We start from the raw sequence: 12,241 nt of genomic DNA on the forward strand, positions 1-12,241 counted from the left end.
ACTGGGCAGAGCACACCTAGAAATGCACCTCTACACTGACATCCAACTGGAAGGTTTCAAAATGCATCCTATTAAACATATAGGGACGAGATATCTCCACTATCTCAGCTGGTGCAAAAATAAGCACTTTTGTGGAGGACTCCCAGGGCTAGATTTACTAAGCTGCGGGTTTGAAAAAGTGGGGATGTTGCCTATAGCAACCAATCAGATTCTAGCTGTCATTTTGTAGATAGTACTAAATAAATGAAAGCTGAGATCTGATTGGTTGCTATAGGCAACATCCCCACTTTTTCAAACCCGCAGCTTAGTAAATCTAGCCCCCAATGTCTTTATAATTAGCATAACGTATCTTTGACTTATTCCCTCCCAATGTCCCTCCCATCCCTCTTTTTATTATGTACCCTCCGCCTTTAAGCACAGTCATCCTTTAGTGTAATCTCTACACCATTATTTTTACTAACTTTTTCTTTTTTTTTTTTTTTTGTAGAGTTAGTTTTATCAACATCAGACTTCCAGAAAGCTCTTAAAGGCTTCACTCCCATGTCCCTGAAAAACGCCAACTTACATAAGCCAAAGGACCACGGCTGGAACATGGTGGGAGGATTACATGACGTACGGCAGATTCTGAAGGACACAATCGATTTACCCGCCAAGGTGCAGCCTTTGTTTTCAAACAGACACAATAAACACATTTGACTAACAGCCGTGGCAACAATCATATGTGACATGTTTATGGCAGTTTAGTAAAATAAATATATTATAGCTACATAAGTTATCCTTCACAGCAAGCCTCACACATATCTTCAGTCTTTCACTCAGTGAGTCCAGGGGGTAAATGTATTTTCTTGTGTTATTTGCAAGTCGCCGATATTCGGAAATTTAAAGCGGCAATAACTTTAAAGGCAAAACTTGCCTTTAAAGCTATTACCGCTTTAAATTAAATGTATTTACCACTTTCAGTGAATTAAATGTATTCATTTATCCCCTGAATTATTTGGGTGTGGGCACATCAGGCCTCCCTTTTACATATGGCACTTTGTTTGTTTGAATCTTTTTATTACATTTGTCTAAATGTAACTGGAAGATGCCAAATGCTTCCCATTATAAATATAGTGAGGATATCCCAATCTGGAGCCTCAAAGGAGCCGGGGAATCAAGTCCTTGTGCAGGGAGGAAGAGGCAGTGTGCCCGCCTGCAGAGCAGGGATCACCCATTTATCCCACAAAATGAAATCTAATGTTTCCATTTCAGTAGGAACTAGGCACACTTGTATGCCTAATCTGCATTTAGCAGTGATCTGCCCAGCTCATAAGATGCAAACATTTGCACACTGAGCAGACACCGACATCATGCCCCTGCTTCTTTGTGGCATTACATCACTACTTTTACACAAACTGCAAAAGTAGGGACGTGATGCCACAAAGAAGCATTTTTTCTGCAATTTTACACTTGTATAGTCAGTGAATCAGCATCTATTGATAGAGAATGCACATTTTGGGGGTATTCCCAGATAGCAGATGGCCACAGTGTTTCTTCTTCCCACACCCCAAATAACTTTATTTTTGCACATCTCCTGAGGTGTAGGTTATCAGGCATCATTCTATCTTGTCACCAGGACACATTTTGCACAATCCAAGGAAATTTAGGGGCCCAAATCTGCTATTTGAATAAAAGCATTAAAAAGACAAATGTGACTCATGAAATGAAGTCCAGACGTCACCTCACTCCCAGGACTAATTTAAGACATGATTGAGACTTTAGTGAGCAGCATTTTGGGAGAAAAAAATGAAAGCGCTCAATTAAATTTAGTTAAGGGGGTGATTCAAAATTGATATGAGACAGGATTTGGAAGTGACTTTTTCATTTCAACCCTTAATCCTACAAACGGTTGTGCATTGCATACACACACACGTGTTCTTCCCAAAGGTGAAAGTGTACACACATAAATGTATTTTCTAGTTGGTCAAACAGGCACACCTACACTAAACTAAATGCATGTCCGTTTATATTGTAGTTCACAAATGTCTTTATTGAGGAGAACATCACCTGTCAGTCAGCAAGCAAACTAGATTTATGACAGTCTGAAAAAAAAATAATAAACTATAAAAATAAAAAGGTTCCAATATTAAAAAATCAATAGCCTGAAATATAGAAATATGCTAAAAATCCAGCTGTAAGAAGATAAGGGAGAGAGCCAAAACAATGCTGTAGTTTATCTAAACTTGTGTTTTTTTTTAATAGTATCCAGAGTTATTTGCAAACCTTCCAATACGACACAAATCTGGAGTTTTGCTGTACGGGGCTCCAGGCACTGGGAAGACTTTGCTGGCTGGTGTGATCGCTCACGAAAGTGGGATGAATTTCATCAGCATTCAGGTGACTATGAATTTTTGAACCTGAATAATAGTAATTTGTAATGCCGTAACCGGGTGGAAAGAAGCCTCTTGCCAAAGAATTGACAGTTGTCAGTCAGTCTGCTTCATCATATGCAAATGTGCGCCACCTCTGTAAACAGGGTAGCAGGGACGGAAAGGTCTGTCCGGGCCCCTCACAGCAGTACTGGCCGTACCCCCCCGATGGCGGCCCTGTCTCCTAGTGTCTTTTTTACAAAGTATGCATAAAATTCCTAAATCTTTGCCATGTAGCCTGGGGTGATATTTGAGAAAGTCATTCAGGTTTGACAATATAGCACCATCTTAAAGCGATGGCAATTTTTTTCATATTTTATAGGTATATTATTTTATTTTTTAAAGTAGCTGGTACATTTTATATTAATTAATTCCTTTATTCATACTTCCCAAAATTGCCCTGTGGGTAGTGAAGCAGCATTACGCACACAACAGGCAGTTTGGTCACACCACAATGGTTGCACGTTCCCCATGCTTCTGAAGTGCTAATTAATGTATGAAATACAACTGTATTTCTCCCTTCCCTGGGACGAACACCCCCTCTCCGATATTGATCCCTTTAAGGGTCCTTACAGTACACAAAATAGTGATGATTGTCAGGCTGACTGATGGCACTGCCAACACCTCCCTCAAATTAAAAAAACAAAAATGTTTTAGATGCAGTTTCTCATTAATATTTACTGTACCCCTTTAGGGACCAGAACTTCTCAGCAAATATATTGGAGCAAGTGAGCAGGCAGTGCGGGATGTCTTTATAAGGTAATGCTTTATATATGTTACAGCTGTTTGGTTTTAATGGGTATGTTGTTATTGCACTTCTGAAGTGTTATCTTCAGTTAGCAGCCATGCAGTTTAATCTGAATTCTGTTATGACACATGATTATTAGTGTGTGCAATGTCCTCTCTATCTCAGTTATTTTAATCCCTAAATGAGGTTTAACTGAGCAATATTTTAGGAGAACAATGGAACAGTTTTATTTCATGAAAAAGCATGGTCCTAAAGTTGTACGAGGTTGGGCAGTTCATGTGACTTTAACACATTACTATAGTGCACCTGATCCAATTTTTCCGCCTTGGTGCACTTCTTACTTTGCAGAGATGTATCCTGAAAGCTGATAGGATGACCTCACCTTGATGTACATGGCTAGACAACCTAGATGCACAGGTGCATTGTGGTAAATGAGGTCCAGAGTTCTTCAAAGTGTCTAATCGAGCTTACAATATAAATTTCATGTGTGGGACGCAGGGATACATACTGTCCATTGTCCAGTGTGAAAACTAAGTCATTGTCTTACCCTCTGTGTCTTGTGGTTACAGAGCCCAGGCTGCTAAGCCATGCCTTTTGTTCTTTGATGAGTTTGACTCTATTGCACCACGGAGAGGCCATGATAATACAGGTGTTACTGACAGAGTGGTCAACCAGATTCTGACACAACTGGACGGGGTGGAAGGATTACAAGGTAAGAGCATTGTTACAGAATAAGAAGCTGGATATGCTCTCCATACAAATTGTTTATTTAAAAGGGATAATCATTGTTTCATAATCTTCTTGTAGGAGTTTATGTTCTGGCAGCCACCAGTCGCCCGGATTTGATCGATCCTGCCCTGCTCAGACCTGGACGATTGGACGAGTGTCTGTACTGTCCACCTCCAGACCAGGTCAGCAAACACAGATTGGACAAATGTTGTAAATTATGTAAAAATATAAATTGCTTCTTTTGACATTGTAAAAGATGTGCCTAATATTTGTTTTAAAACCCTTAAAAAATGGGCCCCAGACGCAGACAGAATGACATATGTACAACATTTATTACAGTATACATCTTTACCTAATGTTAAGTGAAACACAGACAAGCATTGGGTCTGCTGCTAATTCCAAGAGAGGTGTCACAGATCAGCATTTACATCATGTAGTTTTCTAGGTTGTATGTGCAGCAATTAGGAGTCACTTACACACAGAAGTAGCCTCTTTTGTTATGCACAACTATGTTTTGCATAACTTAATTTGGTTTTATAGAGAAGTGAATGGATTTGTGAGCACAGATGGTGAAGTGTTCAGGGGCGCAAGAGTTTACATCAGCCTTTGGATTTGGACAAATCAAGACTGTTCCTTACCAAGTGCGAATTGCACCTCGTTTTGTACTGAAGTGCAGAAATGAGATTAGGATGAGCATGCGATTAGTCAGGATTATTTAAATGAGATAAATGGGTGGAGATACTGCTTTATGGGAGGGCACACAGCCATTTCTTTCCCGCAAAAGGGTACTTCTTAGGTTCCAGAGATCCGACCTCCTCCCTATGTCTACTGGTAGGCACATTGCACTTTCCATGCAGAAAACCTCAAGTAGAAAACCGCATTCTAACAGGGGGAGGGATCCCCCCCCTTTACATTATCCCCGTTCTACGGCAGCCAATTCAGACCTACTGGATATTAGCGCAGATATTACCCCCATTTGGTATACATTGCACTTTCCAGTTCCCCTTCTGCAGATAAGCGCCGATTCTAGGTGTACTGCGACCAATGTCATACACATTATCACACATATGACACACAATAGAGGCACGTGTAATGAAGACTGTCTCTGTATCTAATTACTCTCAGGAGTCATTTAAAACCTAAATGGAGTTGAACCAAGCAGCATTTTTGTAGTAAGACTGAAACGTTTAAACCAAATGGGGTGGTTCTAGCGTAGTAACAGGATGGTCACCCATTGCACCAACCTAGGAGCAAATTATTTTTTTACTGGGTTGTATCCAAAGACCTATTTCAAGGTGAAGTGGGTTGTGTACCTTGAGATGTGATTGACAGGTAATAAAGCACACTTGTGCACATAAAGGTTTGTCAATGAGCCTTATTGTGACAGTTTGAAGTGAAGGGTTAATGCTCATCCCCAGTCACCTGAATCGCTCCCCTATAACAGAGGCGATGCCTTTCCCCTTGTCGGTTATGTGAGACTATGGCAGTGATTCAGCTTATCCTCTCTGTGATTTTCTAGCTGAAAAAGCATTCACTTTGTGTCATGTGACACTAAGGCCTTCAAGTTTGCTGGAGGCCTTAGTCAAGGTGTTAAAGCTCATTACAGTATGTTATCAAGGTAGTTCTTTAGGAGAACATAAATAAAGTGTGTTCTGATGTGATTAACCTAATTTGCTAGGTTTTTTTTACTTATAAATATAGGAATGTTACAAAATGCATTACAAACTTTCTGCTTTTATATATGCTCTTTAGAGTTTTTGTGGTATTTTTTTATTTTATTTTTATACAGGTATCTCGATATGAAATCCTGAAAGGTCTAAGCCACTCCATGCTGTTAGATGATGATGTGGATTTCCAGTACATTGCCAGTATGACGGAGAACTTCACAGGAGCAGATCTGAAAGCCTTATTGTACAACGCTCAGCTGGAGGCTATCCACATTAGCCTAGCACCAAGCCCACCACAGGTATAGCCATTCAGTTGTTCTGTGTCATCATTCATTACACTACATTCTTAACTTCTGTTTAGGCTGGATTGCAGATTAAAGGAGATGTTCTACTTAACTGATCCTAACCACCCAAATGTTATATGGGCTCCAAAACAAATTAATCATGGGTTACAGAAAGGGAAGGGCAGAAGTATCCTGCCAGCATGCAGTCCTGGGGGGACATTTTCGTTAGTCTACTCCCCCTTTTTAGCCAAATAACAGCGAGACTTTGTCATATAATGGTACAAGTATATTTTCCTAGAGATGGGTTTTTGAGACATGGGGAAGGGGAAAATATTTTTATGTTTCACTATTATTCATTTCAGGATAATGGGTCTGGACCTGACAGTGATGCTAGTTTATCATCAATGATATTCCTGAACCACAGCAGTATCTCCGATGAATCTGGAGGAGAGCCGGACAGCGTTCTAGAACAGTCTCTTACGTCTCTGGATATGATCAAACTTCCTCCAGAAGATGCCAAGTCCAATATATGGCGTCTTTATTTCGGTAGCTCCAATGACTCTGACCCCGGGAATGGCAATTCAGATCAGGTATTTTAGACATTTTTATTCTGCATATTATGTGGGGCCAGTGGCCCTGTCTGTATTCTTCCCAATAAACAAGCCAGTGGGTTGTGCGCACGTGTTTATTTATGTGGTAATAATGTACACCGCCCTGCAATGTCCTCTGGCATTGGCCAGTGAAAATGTTGGAAGGTGTGTATATTCCTTTTTATTGTTCATGTAGTGGGAGTGTATTTATCACCAAAAACTGCATTTGTATAACTGACTACTATGTTTGTGAATGTAATAAATGTCAGTATTCTTAGAGGTCACATTCCTCATGTTATAATTCACAGCATCCTAATTGACTTATCAACCATTTTCTCCAGCTGTGCATTTCTCTATTTTATTATCTGATTTTGGTGATATTTCTTGTCTTGTATTTGCAGTTTCTAAGAATTCCACTGCTCATGTATAATCTTGGCTTTTTGTGCATGACGTAAAAAATATAGAAACACTAGACACTGCCTATAAACTAAGCATTTCATTCGTGATAAATTATGCATGGATTCGCAAGATTGCAACTCTTTAATCATGCCACAAGGAGCAAAATGTATGCCCCTTTGTTCTAGTTTTTGTGCGCCCTTATTGTGATTAGTGGTATGCAGGATCAATGTGTACAGACTTGTCTATCATCGAAGCACTGCCTATTTGTAGATTTGGACCTCCCCTCTCGTAAATAAGATCTCCCGTCAGTTTCTCATACAAACCAGATCTTATTTTAGCTATGTAGGTATACAAGCAGTCACAGAGTTGTAACAGGAATATATCACAGGAATTCCACATTCCTTCAAGATGAAACCACTATCTACTGCAATACAAAATGCTACATTGCAAAACAAGCAGCCATGCATGCAAATCAGAGCACATGATGCTCAATCTGTCTACATAGTGCATCCTTACCCTACCACTAACTACAATATAAACCTGTGTATAACCTACTAAAGGGATCATTTTGGAGTCTTTTTTCTTGTAGCAGTCACTGTTGCTTTCTGTTCAAAACAACCCTTTCCCAGATACTTAATTACACTGCTCACATCACATGCAATACAAGCTTCATGAAACAAGACAGTGCTATTGTAAAACAATCTACACCTGCCTAATTATTCTGTATATGATAGAACGGACAGCCTATATGCGTTATAGATGTAATGATTTATTAATTATCATAGTAATTGACTGAATTAATTATTTATTATCGTAGTAATTGATAACTCCATGTTGTTTACATGTGTCTTAAACTAGGGTGACTTTATCGCAGTGACCATAAGATAATAGTATCAGGTGCTCAATCCTAAATCACAGCAGCCATTCATGGTACACACAGCTCTGGATACAACTTGGGGACCACAAACCCCAACATGTCAATATTCAAATATGGACCAGGAAGTAACATGCATTGTTCAGTGTTACCCTGACATTTCCCTGCCGCGCTGTTAAAAAATAAATGTCACCTTCCAGCTCCATTGAAGACAGCTGAAACCAGGATCTTTACTAAAGGGTCTTGGTGGGATCTCCTACAGATTACAGACTGAGATGCTGTTACATGACTGTCCCTGACCCAGTGTATTATATAAACCAATTCACCCTGCCTAGCTGTCAATCACACCCTGCTTGTCAGAGAAGCCCCTCCTTTATAACGTGGCGCAGTAGTGGCAGAGGGCATGCTGGGTATATCTGGTTATGTATAAGCACTCCACTTATTCCATGTGTACTATTCAGCTCAGCGATACACACCCTTTGGAATGTCAAATTGCCACTTTACTCATTTTTTTAAATATTGATGCTGTCTGGCTATTGTAATCAAATTTACTATTAAAATTGCCTGGGAATGAAAATTATAAAAAACGGATAGATATCTATATTTATTTAAATAAAGATTCCTCTAGAAAATATTTTAGAATATCACATTTTTTCCCTGCTGCCAAATGTCATGATATGGAGGATGACTAAAGCGTTACATAGGTGTTTGTTGTCCCTATATTGTAATGGCCAGTGGTCAAAGTGGAATTTAGAAATGGCATTATGGAAAATGTAAGTGAATAGAATGCTAGTTTTACAATGAAAGTAATAAAATAAGTGGCAATATGGTATAAGACCATATACCAGCCCACTTCTAACACTGTTAACCCATATATTCCTGGGTGTTCCTGGTTGGCTTTCTGATCAAAGTAGACACCCATGGCTGGATTCATTGAGGAAAGTAAAGCAAAACAAATGGTAACTTTGCACCTGGGCAAAACCATGTTGCATTGGAGGGGGAGGCAAATTTAAAATGTGATCGCAGATTTATAGTTGGGGTAAGGCATGTTCTAGATCAACTTTACATTTCAGTGTATAAATAAAGCTATCAAGTATTTGTGTGCTATATGAAAAAAACAGCCAGGATTTAATTTATGTAATTTATAATAAAGTAATTGGCACCCCTTGCATTGTAACATGATTTTGACCAGGAGAAAACTTACTCATTTTTTTGCCTTAATTTCCTTAATAATTCAGACGCCCCCCAATTTCTGTGACATTTTCTCAGCCTGAAATTGTCACTACTTGCTTCAAGTGCAGTATAATAGTTACATCTATTTCCACTAACTATTTAATTTGTATATATCAGAAGTCATAATTCTAAGAAAATAACCTACACAACTTAACTATTCCCAGCAGCAGAAACATAATGGGAGCTCTAGTTATGATCCCAGCAAAATTATAAACCGTTTTCTGTGCTGTGTGATGGAGACAATTTATTGTAAACTTGTATCACACTTGCTTGGTTCAATACTCTTACAGCAAAGTAAGTTTAGTATATTTGTAGTATATTGTGTCTCAACTAAGGATAAAAACTGCTTTATATAATGTGTCTGCTAGAAATCCTCATCAAAATGTTTACATATTTTTATGTTTAAACACAAGTGATGTCATTATCTGCTTCATGTATATGGATAATTAGATGATTTGCACAGGATTATACATATCCCTATGGTGGAACTTGGAAATCTCCACACCCACTCCAATGAAGAGCATCATATATTCGTCCTCACAATGTACACATAGCTTTATTCCCAGCGTCACATGTAACCTGTCTTCCTTCAATTGTCTTTACAGACCTGCCACAGCTTGTCAGGAAGCAATTCCATTACACATGATTTCACTGGCTTGTCTGTAGGAGAATTAGTGCCATCACAACCTCTAGTGTTCATAACATCCTCACAAGAAGATCAACAGGAGTACTGTCAGAGTCTAAACGCTGAGATCACTGTTACCAACTACATGAATGTGGTATAATAACTTTCCAAATGCTTCTGTCCTCTCCGTCCTCACCTCTGTCCCTTCTCATATACAGGAGATGCTATTATTAATGCAGACATAAAATACACATAAAAACATCCCCCCATCCTCCAAGTAGTAGAACTACATGAGACTGGGCCAAGTAATTTCTTTGCTGACAGTCTGGAAAAGATAAATTTCATTTTTAAATTCTCCAGCTTGTGAGCCTTATAAGTGATGGGACATAATATAGGGGAGGGCAAGTATCCACCAAAATTCTCTTTCTGCTACTTTAGGGGGTGTTAGGACTAAAAGGGCAGGGGTGACATTTTTTTACTTTAAGTTCACCTTTAAACAAGACTCTGGGCTCATTCACACCTGCGTAAAAATGCAGATTAAGCCTAAATCTGTCTTTTAGAAATGTGAGTGAAGTATTGTGAATGGGTGGATGTGCGTAACATAACTATATGTGCATCTTACACCCACGTTTACATATACATAACATTACAGCTGTGAATAAAAAAACTAACATGCGAATGGTTCCCCGTCATAACATGTGCACGTACATATACAATACATATATTAACACTTTATATGCATGTGTGAGAGAGCTTCCAGACTTCAGTTTCTACATTGTACACAGCGTAGCAAGTCATTTTTTTTTGTCTTCAGAAAGTATGGACCACACAGAGCCTTATGGTTTATTGTTTGTACTAATAATTAATTCAGTAGGTTCTAATCTTATTCTAGATCTGCAACACCTTGCTCTGTTTTAACCAACATTTTGCAAGCACATTAAATGATATGTTGTGGTTCATCTTGTGTTCAGAAGCTTTAAAGACTTTCAAACAGAGAGGTTTATTTTTACCATAATCCTAAACCTGAAATTCATACAGGAATACATGCGTCAATGCAATGAGAATTCACATTCTACATGGATATATGCAGCAGTACCACTCAGTAGTACATTATTTGTGAATCCAATGTTGCCATTGTTACTTTATGTGGGCTATTCTCTAAATTATCTCATAACAAAACGCGTAACATCCCCCCAAAAAACATTGGTGGTACACAGGGTTCCCCAAGAGTACACCTTCAAATTTAGAATGGTGCAGCATTTGTAAACAGTCTTTGCGATGTGTTTGCTTTGCAGCTGCTTGTGTAATACTGGTGTATTCTATAGCACAGTGTGACTATCACAAATATTCATAATGGATAGAAGGAAAGAAGACTATTCTGGAAACTGGATGGCTATTGTAAACAAAAGCAGACACTAGTGAGCAGTAGTGTATATATATTTCAATGTTGGCAAGAGGAGGTTGACACTTCTCTGACATAATAGCGATTATATTTAAAGAGAAATAAAAGAACCAGATTAGAACTAAGCGTGAGGAACATTGTCACAAAGAATAACATATTCTTAAACTGTACATTGCAAGACAACTCTGGATACAGAATTCCTTTATGACTAGCAATATGCTTGTTACACTGTCCCTATATTTTATATCATTTTGTTTTAGATGATTGTAAAATACGTTATGTTTTTGTATTTCTCTTTTCCCCGAATCAGGAGATTAATACACTGGAGCTGATGCAGAGTTAGTTGCAAAATTTGTGTAAATTACTCAAAAAAGCACTCAAAAATAATATATATCTGCTCATATGAATATTCCTCCTCTCCAGTCACAAGGGCCAGATACACACAATTCTGCATTGGTGCATATGTGTGTGTGTTCTCCTGGTAGTATGCACCCTGTGAATTTTGCTCAATTTACGCTATGCAAATTGGCTTAAGTTAAACTCTGCATCAGTCCCTCTGTGCAGAAATTATAATAATTTAAATATGTTCTTCCAACCGTTTCTGTTGATCATTTACCATTCAGGAGGAAGCATCGCACTGTGAAATGGAATCAAAGAAGAAAATGTGCATCACCCAACGCCACCTTATGACAGCACTCGCCACTACAAGGCCTTCTATAAGTGCGGCAGACTGGAAGTTTTTCAATCGTCTGTAAGTAGTGAAATAAATAAATGTTTGTCTTTGACAAATGGGTATATCTGAAGCATGTAGATTGCTCTATGGATACCAAAAGTGGATTACACTGTATACGTACTTAATCTTTCTTGTTTAACTTTTATTTCTAGCTATGAAAACTTCCAAAATCCAAAGAGATCAAGTGTACAGACCTTCCAAGGTGTACAGAAAGTAACATTAGCTTAATACCTGCTACAATAATAATCTACCCTGCACATTAAATGTATCAAAGTGTGAAATGTGTATAATTCAAACTTAATAAATGTGTTTATTTTTCATGTTGTCTCTAATTTTTTCTTTCAAACATGGTTGTAAAATTGTGTGTGTGTGGATTGGGGCATCACTATGAATATGCAGCAATTATGCCACATTGTTGTTACTCATTGATACATGGGCCAAGTGTTCCTATTCAGCTGAACTACAGTGCTGAGCAGGGTTTGTCAGCATGATGAGAGTTGTAGCTCAGCAGCATCTGGAGAATCACAAAATCCCATACACAGCATCATC

General features: G+C 38.5%; 1 protein-coding gene across 2 annotated transcripts in view; it reads left to right on the forward strand.

Annotated features, from left to right (window-relative positions):
- Positions 1-12,010, forward strand: part of PEX1 (peroxisomal biogenesis factor 1) — a 38,782-nt gene extending 26,772 nt beyond the window's left edge. Inside the window, exons 15-24 of one of the 2 annotated variants that reach the window (XM_075211811.1) lie at positions 488-654; positions 2,242-2,376; positions 3,103-3,167; positions 3,726-3,868; positions 3,964-4,067; positions 5,675-5,851; positions 6,199-6,426; positions 9,538-9,711; positions 11,583-11,710; positions 11,845-12,010. In XM_075211811.1, coding sequence (XP_075067912.1) covers positions 488-654; positions 2,242-2,376; positions 3,103-3,167; positions 3,726-3,868; positions 3,964-4,067; positions 5,675-5,851; positions 6,199-6,426; positions 9,538-9,711; positions 11,583-11,710; positions 11,845-11,920 — 1,397 coding nt within the window. In that variant the 3' untranslated portion in view covers positions 11,921-12,010. The remainder of the gene's footprint in view (positions 1-487; positions 655-2,241; positions 2,377-3,102; positions 3,168-3,725; positions 3,869-3,963; positions 4,068-5,674; positions 5,852-6,198; positions 6,427-9,537; positions 9,712-11,582; positions 11,711-11,844) is intronic. The other variant, XM_075211812.1, reaches the window with a different exon arrangement.
- Positions 12,011-12,241: the final 231 nt, after the last annotated feature.

The sequence above is a fragment of the Mixophyes fleayi genome, chromosome 5 (genome assembly GCF_038048845.1).
Source record: "Mixophyes fleayi isolate aMixFle1 chromosome 5, aMixFle1.hap1, whole genome shotgun sequence".
In the NCBI taxonomy this organism is placed as follows: domain Eukaryota; kingdom Metazoa; phylum Chordata; class Amphibia; order Anura; family Limnodynastidae; genus Mixophyes; species Mixophyes fleayi.